We start from the raw sequence: 19,752 nt of genomic DNA, 5'->3' as shown, positions 1-19,752 counted from the left end.
GCTGGGCGGGGGGAGCGGCGGCAGCACCACCACCACAGATTGTGAACGGTTTCAGGCTGAATTCGGTTCACAATCTGTTTGCAGTAAAGGCAGCCATACGATCCCTCTCTGATCAGATAGGGATCTATCTATTGGTCGAATCTGATGGCAAATCGACCAGTGTATGGCTACCCTTAAGCCTCAGAGTTTACTATATGGAGAGCTGCCTAGCCAGAGCTCCTGCAGTCTATTCACAAGTTCTGATAAAACCCAATTACATACTTTGATCTCCCTAAACAAACGCAGAGAAGTTAATTTCTTCAGCAACTTTATGTGGAAAAAATACGTGTGCAGTCCAAGAGTTTGTGTCCGATTTAATGGCTGGATAGTGTAATGGTTAAGGGCTCTGCCACTGACGCAGGTGATCAGGGTTCAAATCTCGGCTCTTCCTGTTCAGTAAGCCAGCACCTATTCAGTAGGAGACTTTGAACAAGTCTCCCTAACACTGCTACTGCCAGAGCTGGATTTACAGCTCAGGAGCCTATAGGCACAGAAGTTCTGGCGCCCTAAACTCCACCCCTCTGTGCAGACCACACCCCCTTTTCAGCAGCTAATACAGGCAACAGAGTCTTTAATAAAACTGGAGAGGACAAACACAATAGAGACTAGACGTTCCCCAGGCAGACAGCAGCCTGGACAATAATCAGTCTATAGCCCCCCCATATAGCATGTCTTTTTAAAGGAAAACTGAGACTTTCTAACTGCAAGCATTTATACCTACCTGGGGACTCCTCCAGCCCTTGGTAGGCTGCGGGCACCATTGTGTCCTCCTTGTCACGTCCATTCCTTCAGTATCCAGTTTGGTGGTTTGGGACTACAATGCATGCGCGGCTATGGTCGCAAGCATCTGACCCGCACACGCGTAGTGGAGCGCAACTAAGCCCAACCGCGGCTTTAACTGCAGCAGACAGGGGAGGGATGGACGAGCACAGGAGGATGACGTGGAAGCCCCAGGTAAGTATGAACGTTTGTAGTGTTATACTATACACTCAGATGTACACTTTTATGAACAGGATGCTTCCGTCCACGGGAGCACAGCTGGCAAAGGGGCGCTGTGGGTGACTGGAGGATCGTGAAAGCACCTTGAGGGCACAGGATGACTGCAGGGGGCTGAAAGGCACCCCAGGTAAGTTACACTGCTTTTTTCCCCCATTTTAGGTTACCTTCAATATAGGTAGCCCCCCTTTCAATACAGGTAGCCAGATGCCCTCACCTTTAAAGTAATACATGTAAATATACAAATAAGAAGCATGTTTCTTCCAGAGTAAAATGAGCCATAAATTACTTTTCTCCTATGTTGCTGTCACTTACAGTAAGAAATCTGACATTACCGACAGATTTTGGACTAGCCCATCTTCTCATGGGGGGTCCTTAGGGTTTACTTTATTTTTAAAAGCACTTAGTGAATGGCAGTTGCTGCGTCCAACTGCCCAAAAAGTGTGCAGCGAGCAGGGAGGCTGGTCAGCATCATTGTATAAATCTTTTTCAGGGAAAGCCTTTATAAAGAATAAAAGCCTTGCTGAGAATCCCCCATGAAGAGATGGACTAACCCAAAACCTGTCGGTAATGTCAGATTTCTATTACCTACTAGAAGTGACAGCAACATAGGAGAAAAGGAATTTATGGCTTATTTTACTCTGGAAGAAACGTACTTCTTTTGTGTATGTTTTACATTTTAAGATTCTAGCAACAGTTCCTCTTTAAGGCCCAAGGTCATCCATAATTGTATAATGCACATAATGGGACATCATTTTATTATAAAAAAAAAAAAAAAAACAGTTTGAGAACAAAAAATAAAAATATCAGTTTAGCAAATTAAAGTGAGAAACAGATGTGCATAAAACTTTGGAAACAGAAGACCTACTGCCCCACATCATCTACCATGCCATTATATAAAGTACTGCACTGCACAAGCAGACTTACTGAAATGCGAGATGTCAGCGATCATAAAGTAAGAGCCTTGGGAAATTACAGGATTCATCCCCACCTCTGTAAGGCAGCGGTAAAGGTGATCACGCTTCCTCTCCAGCTCATTCCGTAGCTCTACGAAGTAACAATCTGGCTGCTCCAGCCTTTCCAGCTCCTTCTGAAGACCCTGCGCTACTGCCTCCTGGTGGACAAGCAAGGTGTCAGTCACAGGGAACTCCTAAAACTAAATGTAACCCTGCACTACTGCCTCCTGGTGGAAAAGCACGGCATTAGTCACAGGGAACTCATAAAGCTCCATGTAACCCTGCACTACTGCCTCCTGGTGGGCAAGCAAGGCATTACATCACAGAGAACCCTAAAGGTAGCCATACATCTAGTGATGATGGGCAGATTTGACCAAGAGACAAATCTGTCTCTTATCGACTCGGATAAGAGAGAGAGATCTGTCAGCTGCCCATACACCACAGGCCGATTCCCAATCAATTTCATGCTGAACTCGATCCGGAATCGGCCCTCGCTGCCGTGCCCACCTATTGTAATGTCTCCCGTACCAGTAAATGTATACATTACCTCTCTGCGGCCTCCGCTTGTCCCCCGCAGGCTTCCTGCATTCCTCTTCCGCATACACGCACACCCCATGTGGTCTCCTAGTAAGGGGGCGCTTGTGGCATCACATGCACTCTTACCAGGAAACCACGTGGGGTGTGCGTGTATGCAGAAGAGGTAATGCGCCTGGAACAGAGGGGGACAAGCAGAGGCCACAGACAGGTAATGTATACTTTACATGGGCACCGGGGGGGGGGGGAGGGGGGGGGGCGACGACGACATTAGGGGGGCACAGCGGCGAGGTGGCGGATGGTTCTGTCGGTCGTTGGGAAATTGCAAGCCGCACCCGACCAGCTTCGGGCCGACATCTTGCGGTGTGCACGATCGACCATGCGACCAATTTCTGTCCCGAAATTGGTCGCTTTGTCAGTCAGGCATGCACCTGGCGGCACCGATTTTCATCCAATTCGATTATAATAATCGAATTGGATGGTCAATCGGCCACCAAGTTGCCTGATCGATGGCCACCTTTAGTCCAAGAAAACTCATAGAACTACATGTAACCCTGCACTACTGCCTCCTGGAGGACAAGCAAGGTATCAGTCACAGGGAACTCATAACTAGGGATGATCAATGAGATGCAAATTTTTCCGATATTATGCACATTTTTATGCAAATGTATACAGTTTGGAAACAGACCAATGAATTTAAACCCAGGTTTAAATTAATTGGTCCATTTTCAAGCTGCATATATTTGCATATATCCCTATTCATAACGCTACACATAACTCTGCGCTACTGCCTCCTGGAGGAAAAGCAAGGCATTACATCACAGAGAACTCATAAATCTACATGTAACCCTTCATTAGTCACAGGGAACTCATAAATCTACATGTAACCGTGTGCTACTGCCTCCTGGTGGACAATCATGGCATTAGTCACAGAAACCTCATAAAGCTCCATGTAACCCTGTGCTACTGCCTCCTGGAAAACAAGCAAGGTGTTACATCACAGGGAACTCATAAAACTACATGTAACCGTGTGCTACTGCCTCCTGGAGGACAAGCAAGGCATTAGTCACAGGGAACTCATAACACTACATGCAACTCTGCCCTGCTGCCTCCTGGAGGACAAGCAAAGTGTTAGTCCCAAAGAACTCATAAAACTACACATAACCCTGCACTACTGTCTCCTGGAGGAAAAGCAAAGTGTTACAGAAAACTACTCTGCACTACCACCCCCTGGAGGACAGGCAAGGCCCTAGTCACAGAGAACTCCTAAAACTACATGCAACCCTTGGCTACTGCCTCCTGGAGGACAAGCAGTGTCTTATGCTAGGTACACACAATGCAATTCCCCAGAAGATCGACTAGTAATCTGATGGGAAGTTGATTCATGTGTACCTGGCCAAACTGCTCCTGATCAATAACGAGATTGATTTTCAGATGATTACTTTACAAAATCTATCCAGTTGTTGATCTGTAGCTAAATCGGACAAGTCAGAAATAATCAGTGCGACCCATCAATCTGATAGGAAACCGCAATGTGTGTACCTGGCATAAGTTTACAGCTTAGCATGAGGTGCAGGTATTAGCATGCTATAGAATATGGATAATGGCCACATTTGATAAGTATTGGTGTCTGTAGACCAGCTTTCACCTACTGCTTTAGCTATGAGATCACATTACGTTTTCTCTACCTATTTTCAGTCCCAATGAGTCTCTGTCAGGCTGTCTTACCTGGGCTCCAGTTGCACAGTGATATACAGAATTCTGATGGACAGTTCTGAGGTGTTTGAGGAGATGATCAGGCCCCAATGCCCAGCCAACCTGTAACAGAGAATGCCATATTTACCAAGGTAGGTAACAAGCAGATCATTGGCAGCACCCCCCCCCCCCCCCCCTTACACCTAATAATGTCACCTTCCATCCTGTGGCACTGAATGTCTTCCCCGCACTTCCGATAGTGATGGTACGATCCCACATGCCAGGCAGGGTAGCTAAGTATAAGGACAACACAGAAAACACAGAAAATGTGTTTATTGGGAAAGGAAGCAGGAAATTTGGGCACCCCCACGGGCACTAATGCAAAGAAATTGCGGCTTTTGGGCGCCAAAAGCAGAAAATTGGGAACCCGATAAATAGTGGGTGCCGGGCCTGTCCAAAATTTTTTTTCTCATTTTGAGAATTATCGTTTTGAAACTTATCGTTTTGCCATTCATTTTAAGAATTATTTTGTAAATTATAGTTTTGAAACGTATTGCGAAATGTGTAATTTTTGTATTTATGCCATTCGTGATGAAGAAAGGAGGTTTTAGGGTTAGGCATCAGAAATGGGGGTCTTAGGGTTAGACGTAAGGAAGGGAGGGGGGTCTTAGGGTTAGACGCCGGGAAGGGAGGGGGGGGGGGTCTTAGGGTTAGACGCCGGGAAGGGGGGGGGGTCTTAGGGTTAGATGCCAGGAAGGGGGGTCTTAGGGTTAGACGTCAGAAAGGGGGTTTTAGGGTTAGGCATCAGGAGTATCACATATCACATCCACACATTTCACACTGCAGTCGCCTTTTCACCGATCTGCTGATCGGCTGCAAATCAATAAGTGCTTTGACTAAGTAACCCTATGATAGTTTTTACTCTAGTGACTCAAAACCACTGCAGAGTCGCTGTGAGATCACTTGCATTAGAAAACAAATTGCGATAACATTTGGCGATTTTTACTGTGAAGGAGCCCTTACTACCGGCAGCCTGTAGACGCACGATCTTGCTGTAATACTGCCTCATGGCTTCCCTCTTTTTGATTAATTTTGCCCACTCACTCCTGACACATACACCCAGCACTCCTCTGTGGCCACGAAATCATGAAATTCATAAGATCCTCCCACAGGAAAGAAGGCCCATAGCAAGTGCTGAGCTCACCAATCCGGACGTGTTGCCTCCCATCATAGACCAGCCATTCGTAGACTTCATCGGAGATGCAGATTATATCGTATTTCACACAGATGTTGGCTATATCCTCCAATTCCTCCTTACTGAACACCTATACAAAGCAAACGTGCAGTGAGTTCGGCGGCCAGATACTGAATGCTCATTCCTAGCTGAACTCGTACAATCACCCCAGACCCAGCCATCATTCTTGCAAACAGGAATGCCAAAATGTTTTTTTAATGAGTTTTAATGAGGAATGTTTTTAATGAGAAATTCTGAGCAAGGTTTTTAGGTGAAGCGTTTATGAAATTTTTCTACTTCTGTTTCCTACCCCACTGCGTGAAGCAAAGTGTACAGATGAAAAACAGAACAAAATGCTATTTTGCCCCCATACACCCCCCCTCCCCCATCACAAGATCTCAGGCCTCTTGCACACCGCAAGTGATTCCGATTCAGATTCCGCTTTTTAATCAGTTTTTACATCCGATTCAGATTCCGATTTGCAGTTTGCTCCCTGCACACTGCAAATCGGAATCTGAATCAGATGTAAAAACTGATTAAAAGCGGAATCTGAATCGGAATCGCTTACAGTGTGCAAGAGGCCTCAGAAAATGCCTGTGGCAAATTTATATTTAGCATAGCTTTCTTAAAGCACGCATTAATGGTACAATTTTTTCACCAAATGCGATCTTTCGCTGCAATTTCTTTCGATCACATTGTATAGAAAATTTGCTGTTTATGAAGGCAATCTATGATGAACGATTCTTTGGTCGAACGCTAAATAGGATCACATCAATCCGAAAGTTGGAATTTATGATCAAATTTGAAGAAAGAATCGTTCAGTAAATGTGAACAATCAATAATTGCCTTCAGATTACTTACGATCATTCAAATCGAATCGAAATATCACATTTAGTGAAAAAATTGTACCGTTAATGGGTACCTCTAGTAAGAGTGCTTTTTGGTCTCTTTAAAGCGGGATTGTCACCATAAAAATCAAATTTCAACAGCAACTGGTCTGAGTGTATTAAGTGGTAAAGATGCTAATCCTGCATTCAAAACTTTTTCTGCAGTGGGGGTTTGGACTTATCACATACCATAGGAGCACTGGCCCTTTAATAGCCATTGCCATTCAGTTGCATGCTGGGAGTTCTTTTTATCTATAATATATTCCTCCTCTTCCCTTTATTTCCCTGCCTAGCTGAAACATGTTCCTCTGCTCACTTGTGTTTACAAAAAAGGCTGAGGTGACTAAGCGATTGGAAGAGAAAAGGAAAAAAAAAGTTAAGGGAAGAAATGACATCAGTATTTAGCCTCAAACTGTGGGCAAAAAACATGGCCCCACCAGGAACAGAATTCTCTTTATTTACTATACAACATTCACGGAAATCAAAACGTGGACAGTACAATACATGTGTTATGTAAGTAGATCAAGTATTTATCTACTTATATGTGTGGTTTTTTCCCTGGCATAGTTTGGCTAATCTTCCTGCTTTAAAGTGTATCCAAGGCGATTCGGGGGGGGGGCAATGGGACACAGAGGCATGTTCCCATCTACATGCCATGCTTGTGACTCCCTCTACACCACTCTTAGACCCCCTTGCCCAGCGCTGCACTCCCTGCACCTGGCGATGACACAGGCTTGTCGACGACTATCAGGGAGTTTATTCACCGTCAATTATTAATGGTCGTGCTGTAGCTGCGGGAGGCCGCCCACTCATGCACAGTAGCACGGAGCCCGTGTCTCCGGCTCACTGCGCATGCGGCCTCAATCAGCTATTGCGCGGCCATGAATAAGGAAGAGGAGCTGCGGGGCCCTGCTCTGATTAGCTACAATGCCTTGTCGCTAATCTTCCCGGGGGCCGTGCTCAGTAACGTGGCACGGCAGAATAGAGAGGGAAAACTCAATCAGATCCTGAAGCTTCCCTCTCCCTATGTCCCACTGTGGTCTCACTGTGCCCCTCGTAAGCCACAGCAGACAACTTGTCAAGCTGTTGCTGGCTGTGGTGCAGGAGTAGTAGCGCCTGCAATATTTACCTTCCCCGACTCCAGCGCAGGTGCAGTAGCGGCTCTCGGCTCGGGATCAGGCGGAAATAGCAGATTCCAGATGGGTCCACTCTACTGCGCCATAGAGTGGACCCGACTGGGATCGGCTATTTCCGCCTGATTCCAAGTCGAGAGCCGTTACTGCACCTGCGCTGGAACCTGGAAGGTAAATATTTACATGGCTGCTGTTCGGAGTGGCCAAGCGAGACTTCCGTGGGATGGAGCAGCACAGGGGAAGCCTCAATAGGATCCAGAGGCTTCCCTCTCCCGAGTTAAAGGGAACCAGATAGGAACGGTGCTAAAAAAAAAAAAAAAAAAGAGAACAAGCTTTTATACATACCTGGGGCTTCTTCCAGCCCCATAAGCCTGGATCGCTCCCACGCCGCCATCCTTCGCTTCCTGGATCGGCGGTACCGGGTCCCGTCACTTCCGGCGGACGCGGCCAATTGTCCGCATCACAGGGGCTCCCTCCATACCAGTACGCATGCGGCTGCGCAGTAAGCAGCCACACGTACCTGAATGGAGGGAGCGCCCTGTGATGCGGAGAATTGGCCGCGTCTGCCAGCCGACTGGCGTCCATGACGGGACTTGGTAGAGGTGGATCCAGGCAGCAAAGGACGGTGGCGTGGGAGCGATCCGTGCGTATGGGGCTGGAGGAAGCCCCAGGTATGTATAGAATCTTTTTCCTGGGGCCTCTGGTTCCCTTTAAGTACACCCCAAGGGCACGTTTTAAAGTTACAGATTCTCTTTAAGGAGTTCTACCTGATCTGGCTGGCACCCCTGATCAGGTAGTAGTTTTTTTTTATGTGTTTTACCCAGGCTCAGGTTCTCTTTAAGCCCTTTTATACCTTTCTAAAGTTTCTGGATCACCATGAGCTATCTAGGTATTGCGTAGCACCTGTATAAAAGAGTTCTCTTTCCTCTCTCCCCCTTGTGAAGTACTGTTGCTTTTGCTAGTTTCTGTAAACTGAATCACAGGAATTGCAGATAAGATGAAGAGAACGGGGCAGGACTTGAAAGACCCCATAGAGCTAGTATATTAATCCATGCTATGCACTGATGAGGATCAATCAGTCCAAAACAGGCTGTATGCATGTTGGTTTGTGGTGGCTCTGTACAATTAACAAAATGACACATCACTGCATTCCAATGGGTCTGGAGGTGCATTTAACTATCAGGGACAACAAAGAGATGATTTGAATATTCAGCAGTGATAGCTGTGGGAGGGAGGGAGTGGGGATTAGAAAATAAATTTAAAAAATAGGTAAAAATATTATTAAATAAAATAAATATACAAAATAAATTATCTGGGGAGCGATCAGACCCCACCGAGAGCTCTGTTGGTGGGTAGAAAGGGGGGGGGGGGGGGGGGTCATTTGTGTACCGAGTTGTGCGGCCCTGCAGCGAGGTCTTAAAGCTGCAGTGGCCCTTTTTGTGAAAAATGGCCTGGTCTTTAGGGGAGTTTAAAGTGGATCCGAGATAAAAACTTTTACTCATTGCACAATTGTGTTCTTTCATGTAGTTTATAGGGCATTCCTAAAGCCAAATAGTTTTTTTGTTTTGTTTTAATACTCGAATTCCCTATAAACTAAACAAGCCTCGCCCACAGCTCCTTGGCACTGTAGCAAGGGCTTATGGGAGCTCAGTCTGGGCAGGAGGAGATTACTAGCCAATAATTTGAGAGGCAGAGGGGAGGAGGGAGGAGGAGAGGGGATTGAATTTACACACAGGTAAGCTGATAGCATCTCCAGCCCTTAAGGCCCGTACACACGCCCGGCGGATCGCTCAGAAACAGCCGTATCAGTCCGCCGACAGTGCGTACACACGCCGGACTGTTGTTGGAACGCCCACCCAGCGGGAGGTGACGACGGACCCGTCGTTGCCTCCAGTCCGGCGTGTGTACAGACCTTTAGCCTGTGGCAATGTGACAAACAGAACGTGGCTGCCCTCAAACTTTTGAAGCTGTTTGCAGCTAGATTTGCTGTGTAAACTATCTAAACTTTAGATAAGATATATAGATAAGTTACTTGTTATAGTTCGTTTTTCATCTCTGATCCTATTAAAGCCCTTAAGAGGTTAAATAAGTCAAACTTCTGTTTTGCATAGCATTTTTAGCAAGGAGGCTTTTTGGTCCATTTTAGCCCCTTACACAGTCCTAGGAGCTGTTTAGTGTAGTTTTCGGTCCAGGAAATTTGAGAAACACCTGATCTGCACACTTTTTCTGAATTAGGTGAATTATGCTCAGAGCATCACCATTACATCCAGGTAATTATTTTATGACCGTTTAGGTCTGCAAATAGTCAGCAAGGCATTTCCTGTGCAAGTGAATGAAAAGGTGTATAAATAGGACTCTACTCACTCACTTTTCCAAGTGGATTATTCGGAGTGTTTAACACAAGGGCCTTCGTATGTTTAGTGACCTTGGCTTCCAGCTCTGCGATGTCCAACCTCCAGTCGCCACAACTCTGTGGCTGCCCCGCCTCTGTCACCCTCTGTGGATCAGTAACGGGAGAAGTTGTACAAGATCAAAAATTAACTTTACACAAAGCAGGACTAGATTAATCAATTGCATGGGAGGCTCTCTGCAACCCATTCATTTAATATTCTGGCACACTTCTCATTGGCAGGGCTCCAGTTAAAGGGAACCAGACGTGGAAAGGATTTGGACGTTGACATATTAACTGAACTTTTAACAATACCAGTTCCCGGGCAGCCCTGCTGATTTTCTGTCTCTAATCCTTTAGCCAGAGACCGGAACAAGCATGCAGATCAGGTGCTCTGACTGACTCTGACTGGATTAGCTGCATGCTTGTTTCAGGTGTGTGCTTCAGATACTACTGATGCTAAAATGACCAGCGGGACTGCCAGGTAAATGCTGTGTCACAGCTTCTGGACGTTGGCAATTAAAATCTATGCCCTGTATGGGACCGGTTATCTCTGCCAGGGCGTAGATTTCAATTACAGCACCGCACGCTCCCACAGCTCTCCTACCACTGCAGCCCACTCGCTCTGTTGGTATGACAGAAGAGCTCCGTGAGCCGGTCAGGAGCTGATTTCATTGGCTCCTGACCCAGTAATCACAATGAAATCAGCTACTGACCGGCTCACAGAGCTCTTCTGTCATACCAACAACAGAGCGAGTGGGCTGCAGTGGCAGGAGAGCTGTGGGAGCGTGCGGTGCTGTAATTGAAATCTATACATCCCAGTGGGAAGCTGGGTGACAGCTTAGCCATATTACTTCCGCAATATATTTGAAAGGCAGTGAATGGATTATGTGGGACATTTCAGCCATACACTCCTCCCAAAAGAATCCTCTGCTTGCATAAGAGAGGGGGCCAACCAGCAACAGTGTGAGTCATGTGATCAGAATCCCAAAGATAGAAATCAAAGTATTTTGTGATTCTGTTTACAAATAGCTTACAAGTCTGAGTCACTAGAATGGTAGGAATCTCTGGGCTGGGAAGAGACAAAAAAATGGCATCCAAAGCATTAGAAAACCATAACCAGGGACAATGTTTGGAAACGTTTGTTGAATAAGAATCCCCCCCAAAATCAGACTACATTCTCATTCAATCTGAATAAATCTGAATGGCAAATCACCTAGCCAAAATGTCACAAGAATGGCAATGTAAAAGCAAACTTGACATGAAAATAAACGTATGATATAATGAAGTGTATGTGTAGTACAGCTAAGAAATAGAACATTAGTAGCAAAGAAAAAAGTTTCATGTTGTTTTCCAGTACAGAAAGAGGTAAGAAAAAACAAAAAAAACTTTAGTTATCTATGCAAAAGAGCTTCTCTGAGCTATTCGACCTAACTTGGGTTGAATACAGTTCTATTTTCTGAAGCACTTAATTAGCGAAGAAACCATAACAGACAGCTATCGGCTTATTTAGCCACAAGCGAAGATGCGGCAACACTAACAGATGATACCCACAGACGTAGCAATAATCATCTGAAAAAGATGTGGTGGCCAATGATGATAAAATGACACTTACAGGTCTTAGGGGAATACAGACACACTTCCCACCGGCCATCTTTGTCATTGGCTCATAGCAGTCAAAATATGGTTCTATCAAAATCACCTGGAACACAAAAAGATTAACAACAAAAATAATGAAATTCAACAAAAAAAAAAAAAAATACTTATTTTTTTTTTAAATGACAGTTACATAAATGGAAACACAGACACCGACACTGTATGTCATTCATAGCTAAGGATCCAGTAATATTTTCTAGCATTACATGTTCATAGGCGTACAGTAAGTATAATGAAAGTTGACAGAACTAAAGACTGCAAACTAGACATTACAGGGACTGGAAATAAGAATAAGCAGAGATTTACAAAAGGTGAAAAGTGTAAAGGCCAGTTTTGTGCAGCTGTAGGGCCCAGTCACACTATGGGCCTGGTGCAATTGTCAGACTCGCCAGTGTTAGGCTGGGGAGTCCGATAATCAGACAACAATAACGATGCCTGACTCATTTGCACTAAAGCCGCAGGTAGGGTGTTAAACTCGCTAGGGCAATCCTATCGCCCAGCAAGTTCTTTGCACCCTATCCTATTGCACTTTTCATGCTGCGGGGAAGTGATGCTTACCATCAGACATGAGCGTTAGCTTAGACCAGCAAAGAGCAGGTCTAAACATGCTAACGCACATCATTGCTGCTGCATCTGGGGATGTCTTTTACTAGAGCCCAAGAGCACCCCGTCAGTCTTTTAGTCTTTCCGCAGTGGCAAACCCTCCCGCGCACCGCCAAACATCTGCCGCCTTTAGCAACTCCTGTCACTGTAATTGTAAAGGCGTCCTGGCAAAGCATCTTTGAAGCTACCGATGGGGCTACCCATTGATTTATGGTCTGGGCCAATGAGGATTTTCATTGGTCCAGACAATAGACCAATGGGGAGCACCGACAGGAGCTTCAAAGATGCTTTGCCAGGACTTAAAGTCAATTACAGTGACCGGAGTAGCGGCGGATGTTCGTCGGCATGTGCGGGCCCTTGCGACAGATGCGCCAACAGCTCCTGGAGAAAAGCACCAGAGTGTGAAACTGCATTGCGTTACAGTGAGCTGTGTTGTTGCACTGCTGCCTGCATTATTGTGTGCTATGAACCACAGCTCTGTCTAACTGTCACATAGCATAATAGTACACAGGAAGGTGTGCTAATTTTGACCCGAAGAAGCAGGTAAGACTTGTGAAACGCGTTGCCTCTTAGAATTCAATAAATATTTTATTTTGGGGCGCCTTCTCCCACCTATCTCAATTTTATTTACCCTTGTTAGGGGTCTCCTTCTGTGATCTACATCCAGTAGATTTTGTTTGATTAGAGAGCGGCCAACAACATCAGAGAAGATTCTTCGACAGGTCTGCTTGGAGGTGGCAATTTAGCAACCCAGTTTTGTAAGTAGAGGAGAGTCCTAGTTATCTGGAACTTAACTAACCAGCAGTCTCAACCAACCTGCACAAATCGCAACAGTACTCAGTGATGAAGGCCAACTTCTTAGGCTCTTTGTGGGCTCTGCTGTGCTTAAAGACTGGGTTCCATGGCTCCCTCAAGGTTAATATACTTTCAATCACTGTATTTTTACATTTAATACAGAGTTCATGTATGTATATAGAGGTGGGGTATAGTACTGTATTAGCTGGGCCTATTTTTAAAATTGAGTCTCAAGCAACCAGAAGGTACACTTATTTGGCATTAGCCGATCCCCATTTGTGCCGGATACCTAAGACTCTAGGTCAGTTGGCTGAGGAAATTCATCATGTGCTAGGGGCAGAATGGTAATAATTATGGAAGCAAAAGTAAGGTGACTTAGTAGAACATTTAATTTCAGGAAACAGCAGTGTAAAGCCTGTACCTAGCTTTTAGAAAGTAAATAACCTGGTCTAGTTATTTAGGGGGACATTTATCAAGAGTGTCTGAGACAAAATATTTTGGTAGGTTTTTAGAAATCCGTGCAGAACTGTCTCAGGCATCCAAGAAATCACTAAATAGTGCAATTGCCTTCTTGAACTGTTCGGAATTGGAGGAATTAGGAAGGTCTCTCAGACAGTGCAGTGTGTGAGGGGAAATGCTGTTGCTGAGGTAACCAATACATCTGCTGTATTGCATCAATGCCCAGCACTGGAAGGGTTAAGCACAGAACAGCTTCTCAGGATTCAGCAGGGGGAGGAGCACTTCACAAGTCTACGCTGCACAAGGCAGCTGTGTGAAAGTGCTAATAAGCTGCAGCAGTTTAGCAATGCATTTGCACTTTTCTTAACTGTAGTGCAGTTCTAGAAATTCACGCTAAACTGACGCTATTCAGCAGGGGCGTTGCTAGCCCCAAAGATCAGTGGCACGTGCCCCAGATCTATTCTGGGGTGCCCTGGATGTCTCCCAGGCAGAGTAGAGGCGCCACAGCACCCAGCATGGCACCACACAGTACCCAGCATGCCCCGCAGGGGCACCACATAACCCAGCATGGCATTAAAGCACCCAGAGTGTCCCATAGAGACACCATAGCACCCAGCATGACACCATAGCACACAGCAATGGGGGGTATGCAGGGAGCTGTGGTTCTTCTATGGGGCATGCTGGGAGTTGTGGTGCCTCAATGGGAGGCCTGTGGGAGCATGGAACCCCCTTCCATGCTTCCACCCGTCCAATAGAAGGTCAGGGAATGCTATGGGGGATGGGGGGACTGGCAGTAGGCCGGCTCACCCAGCAGAAAGCCAGACCAGCCAGCACAGAAGCCAAGTTATGTTTTGAAGTGACACTTGCTTATTTAGGTGATATGCTGCATTTTTTTTTAATGGAGAGGGAAGCTTCATCCAACATTTTGTTGGACAGGCTTACTTAGACCGCTGTTAAGTACGTGTAAATTTGGCTCCACCCATGACCACACCCACATTGCTGTGCATGGCCACACCCATTTTTCAGCTGGAGTGCCAAAAAGTGCCTCATATCTCTTAGGATCCTAGCAACGCCACTGCTATTCAGTAGGATTTCTTATTATCATGCAGAACTGTCCCTCTTGCTTGTTAGAACTGTTTAAGAAGAAAAAAAAACGGTCGGTAATGCTTTGATAAATCTGGTCCTTAGAAACATCTCTTGAGCTCAATGTGTTACCTCATCACCTTCATCCACCAGTGCCTGGAAAGCACAGGACAGAGCTTCGTAGGCCCCAACCAGCACCAGGACATCAGTGAGAGGGTCCAGCTCCTTCCCGAGAAGTTGGCCATACAGCTGGGCGAGGACCTTCACCAGAGGAGGATGGCCCTGAAGCACAGAAACATACGGAATGAACAATAGAAATAGTGTTCTCTACGCTTATAGAAAAACCTACAGGTCTCAAGTTTGTATTTTACTCATGTTCTTCTTCATCAGCCAAAACACATTTTACCTACATTGCTGCAGCCAGAGATACCCATGAGGATTTCACATAGATATGCCTCCGATCGGTACATAGTTGCGATTTGTGATGTGTTACAGGGAAAAGTTATGTGAACATACAGTAAATGCCAGACTAAACAGATGGCTTTTTTAGTTTAGATTTAAAAGGACCCCAGGGCTGGAAATGTCTTGATTAGGTGTGGCAAGGCGTTCCAAACTGTAGGGGCAGCATGACAAAAGGTTCTGGCTCCAAAGGTTTTGAGTTGGGCTCTGGGAGTAGTTATTAGATCCTGTTGATCTGAGGTTGTGGGAGGTGTAAAGCAGCTGCAACGAATCCAGGGCTTAGGTCGTGCAGCGATTTGGATGTTAGCATGCCAATCTATTATTCAGAATAGGCCTGGTTTAGGCACTGCTTTTTATATGCATTTAATGGAAAATGGTTTGAAAATAGCTATAAATAACAATGTAAATAACATTGCAGATTTAGCAGGGTAAAGAAGGTAAATAGCAGCTAAATAATTTATCCACCCACATCTACTCCTTCAGCTGCCTGCTCACTCTCTGGCCTGGCGCCCATTAGATTGCTTCCAGCAGCATTTTGCAATAGTTGAGGATTCCAAAAGTGCTAGGTTAATAAAAGTCAATGGAGGTGATCTCACAGTAACGAATGCGATTTCATGATATCGCCGTCACGGTGCCTGCAGCATTTTTGAAGCTTTTCAATTGCTCTACAAAGCACTTTTGCTGCGCTTTAAATACCTAAAACCACTTGCTGTACCCATAAAGTCGTGTGCTAAAGGAAATCGCAATCACTATGCAAATCACTGGCACTAAATTAAAACCGCTTTAAAATCTCCAGAAATCGCTCTGGAAAACAGTGCAAAAGTTACTAAAACCGCACTGAAGTGGTTTGAGCTTTTTGGTGGGCCCAAGGCACTCCCTCTGTAGTCACATGGACTTGAAGTTCACACTTTCCTTCAATAGGCAAAAGGACATATATATACCATATTAATATGCAAGTAAGCACTGGCTACACTGTTAAAGAGGAACTTTAACCCAGGATTGAACTTAATTCCCATCAATAGCTGATACCCCCTTTCTTACAAGAAATATTTACCTTTTCTCGAATAGATCATCAAGGGGGACTGTATGGCTGATATTGAGGTGAAAAAAAACCCTCCCACAGTGTGATGTCATGACTATGGTCCTGACCGTTTGCTGTCTGTGAACCTTGTTGCATCGTGGGAAACAATGGCTTTTTCCAACTGCCAAGCAACCAGCATCTCCCTCTGTGCATAGAGCTCTAAATCATGAAAATTCCGTACAGATCACCTGTCAGGACTAAAGAGGTCACAACTAGTGATAAATTTCAGAGAGGAAAGATTTTACAATGGGCAAACACTGACTAGATAAATCTATAAATAAATATTGTAAAAAATAAACAATTTTATTAATTATGTTATTTTGACTGCAGTTCCTCTTTAAACGAACAGCCCCCTGCAGCCGCCCTGTGCCCGCACCATCACTCAATGAACCTCTGGTCGCTTGCAGTGGCCAAGTTTCGTTTTCCAGCGACTGGCCAGTTGATGGCCACTGTGCCTACGTGGTCCTGACCGGCTGCGCGCATGCTCAATCATGCTCCCATCGCCGGAAGTGTCCTGCGCATCCGCAGTACTAGAAGATACGACGTAGTGGAGGCTGCTAATCAGTGGCTGTTACTACTGCTGGCACAGTGGCTGCTGCTAATCAGTGGCTGTTACTGCTGCCGATGTAGTGGCGTCTGCTAATCAGTTGCTTTTACTGCTTCCGGTGTAATGGCGGTTGCTAATCAGTGGCTGTTACTGCTGCCGGTGTAGTGGCGGCAGCTAATCAGTGGCTGTTACTGCTGCTGGCACAGTGGCAGCTGCTAAATCAGTGGTTGTTACTGCTGCCGGTGTAGTGGCGGCTGCTAATCAGTGGCTGCTGCTAATCAGGGACTGTTACTGCTGCTGGCACAGTGGCTGCTGATAATCAGTCGCTGTTACTGCTGCTGGCACAGTGCTGCATGATCGGATTTTTCTTGTATTCCTGTATTGTCATTTTGCTGTATGTCATCCCTAAATATTGTCTGTAACCTAGACTAATGTCCAGCGCTTATAAATACAATAAATAAATAAATCAGTGGCTGTTACTGCTGCTGGCATAGTGGCGGCTGCTAATCAGTGGCTGTTACTGCTGCTGGTACAGTGGCAAAGGCTAATTAGTGGCTGCTACTGCTACAGCAGTGACTGATAACCTGCAGGTGATGATACAAGGCGGTCTCTGCATGTGGCACCACAGCTATGGTCCACGGACCACATGGAATTAACAGCTGTAGAGAGTTTCGAGGCCACCACAAAAGGCTTGGTGGGCCGCATTTGGCCCTTGGTCCGAACTTTGGACATGCCTGGTTTAGAACGATACTAGTCTATTATGTGTGCCTTTCCTGTGCTGACTAACCTTAGGCTAGCAACCAACAGGCAAGCCATGTAGAACAGATGGACCCGCGCATGAGTGGCACAGTGAGGTGTCATACTTACAAACGCCCGAGTGTACTGATTCAGCAAGGTGCTCTCAGTGATGGTTTTTGCAAAGACTTCTCTTATGAAACGTGGAGGAGGAAAGTCTGGAAATCCTTGTCCCAGGTTCACAGTTTTATACTGACTAGCAAGAGTGACAAACTCCACCCTGTAAGAAAAATGCAACAGATGAGCAATGTTAAGTATAAAAAAATAAAATAAAGCACTTACAAGAAAGTGGCCCTATACAGCACTGGGCACATATAAAAAACACCTTTTAACAGGAGGTTAGGGGTACTGAGGCTGTATCAGTTTCCATCATGTTAAAATAGGAAGCAAGGTTATTAAACAAACACCAGTGAAGGGAAACCCTACATGTTTCAGCTCCTATGGAGGCTTTGTCGGGGGTGCTGTACAAAATGTATGTGCTAGTGCATTTTCAAAGACAACAATCATTAATGTAAAATACAAGATAACAGCAAAGTAGCAGCCATTATGGTTCTAGCCAATTCCAGTACTGACAATACTTCACTTCCCCTGCTTGGCTAATGCATGTGTAGCTATTAGAATCAAGTTTAATCCTTTTTCTGACATCAGACCCCCATTGTGAACAAAATACTTAAAGTTTTAATCATTACTGTAATAGTAAACGCTTTTAAAACAGGCAAAGCTATTTGTTGTTAAGTTTGAATAATAATTTGTTATTGCTCAGTCTACATATTATACACAGTGCATGCATCTTATTAAACCCATAAGCAGCTTCAATAGAGTTACCGTATTTTGTGTAAGATAAGCGTACTGCTTTTGACCTCAGTCGCAGAACTCGTTGTGCTGCAAATCCTTGGAATGCTTTGATCTCTCTTTTCCAGCAGAAAATATAGAAACTGGTGGTTAGGGTGTGGTGCGTTGAGAGGGTATACCTGCACGTAGTGCCCCAGCTGGTGACAGTCTATGAATATGTCTGACTGAACCCTCTCACCTGAATTTTGCTGAACTTATGCAATTCCTGCTAGATTTGGTACTGCAGACACGGCTGAATACCATTTCACGTGATTGGCTGACTGGCAGTCTGTGGACCAAATAAAATGACAGATTGCTGGCTGGGAGTGAGCATTTGCTTCTCGTGTGTTTTCATTTCAGTATTTAGACAGGCAGTGTGGGTGAATCGCCTGGTGGTGGGAGTACTGGGGCTCACCTGCACTCCCCCTCTTGGTGTGTCGCATGGGGGTCTGGGGGTCCTGGGTTGTGGCAGAGCCTGGGGCCCCCGTCTGTCATGTGCACCAGTGTTTCTATGAGAATATATAGAAACTGAAAGCAGAAGTCCTCTATTATTGTCTCACCCTGTCCCCTGGTGTCAAGTGGCCATTAATACACACTAATTAGAAGCAAGGAAATACAGATATGTAACAAATAAAAAAAAAAGTGCTGAAATTTTTTTTTGGCCTGGAGCACTTGCAAGCCTCTAAATAAACTGGCTGCTAAATGGTTAAACACCAGCAGCTAGTGCCTAGTTGAATAATCTGTTCATTTCTGAAATGACTTAGCAAGCACCTTCTGCTTTTTCAGGTAAAGCGTTGCCACCTGGCTAAAATTGTACAGGCAAGACAGGTAAAAAAAAAAAAAAAAAAAAAAAAGGATACATTACGTTATTAATTTAAAAAGAAAAACAACAAAACCCCATAATAAGGCTGGCAACTCTAGATTCCCACCTCAATGTTTCCAGTGGCTGCCTAGCTGGTCATGTGACTACCTTCAATACCATATCAGTCGGCAAGCTTTTCTCATGCCAGAACTTGCATTAGGGTTTTCTTTATGGATATTGTCCAGAAGAGGACAGCATAAGTACGCGAGTGACATGGAGATTTTGGCTGTGTGCCGAGAAGTACTCATTGACTTTACATTTCTTATCACACCCTGATAGGTCTGTGGAAAACGCAGACAACTCACCAAATGTTCTCGTCCACCCCCTCCAGCCTCCGGGCCGCAATGCGTTTAGCCATTCTATCCTGTAGGTGGGGAGAAGAAGGACAGAGAGGTAAGTAGGAGCTGGCAATCCTTCTCACTAGGGCCAGTAATTTACAGCAGTCTGTAGTGGGGAGAAGCAGTGGGTCCCCCCAACCTCTGCGTACAGAAACAGGCTGCAACAGCAGTGACTGGACTTTGTGCTTAATAAACGTTAAAGAATGCGTGTGCATCCTGGCAGCTTTCAGGTTTAGTATCTGTTTAACAGAGCGTGCCACTTTGAGCGCTCGATTGGGCACCATACAGCAACAGACAGAAATGCGGAGTTTTGAAACACAGAGCTGTAGTCCAGGGACCAAAGATTTGAGAAACAGGGTTAATTAATAACAAAAACAGCA

General features: G+C 45.3%; 1 protein-coding gene across 3 annotated transcripts in view; it reads right to left on the bottom strand.

The window, feature by feature from the left end:
* Positions 1-19,752, bottom strand: part of KYAT1 (kynurenine aminotransferase 1) — a 58,461-nt gene that overhangs the window by 11,884 nt on the left and 26,825 nt on the right. For 2 of the 3 annotated variants that reach the window (XM_068248509.1, XM_068248508.1), the window contains exons 3-11: positions 19,340-19,398; positions 17,414-17,561; positions 14,592-14,741; positions 11,479-11,565; positions 9,843-9,971; positions 5,425-5,545; positions 4,437-4,513; positions 4,254-4,343; positions 1,963-2,149 (exon numbers count right to left, since the gene is read on the bottom strand). In XM_068248509.1, the coding sequence (XP_068104610.1) occupies positions 1,963-2,149; positions 4,254-4,343; positions 4,437-4,513; positions 5,425-5,545; positions 9,843-9,971; positions 11,479-11,565; positions 14,592-14,741; positions 17,414-17,561; positions 19,340-19,392 (1,042 nt within the window). In that variant the 5' untranslated portion in view covers positions 19,393-19,398. Of the gene's footprint in view, positions 1-1,962; positions 2,150-4,253; positions 4,344-4,436; positions 4,514-5,424; positions 5,546-9,842; positions 9,972-11,478; positions 11,566-14,591; positions 14,742-17,413; positions 17,562-19,339; positions 19,641-19,752 lie in introns of those variants that run through there. The other variant, XM_068248507.1, reaches the window with a different exon arrangement.

Source organism: Hyperolius riggenbachi, chromosome 8, assembly GCF_040937935.1.
Source record: "Hyperolius riggenbachi isolate aHypRig1 chromosome 8, aHypRig1.pri, whole genome shotgun sequence".
NCBI lineage: Eukaryota > Metazoa > Chordata > Amphibia > Anura > Hyperoliidae > Hyperolius > Hyperolius riggenbachi.
Note: the sequence above shows the minus strand (reverse complement) of the source record. Positions and strands in the feature narration are given on the sequence as shown.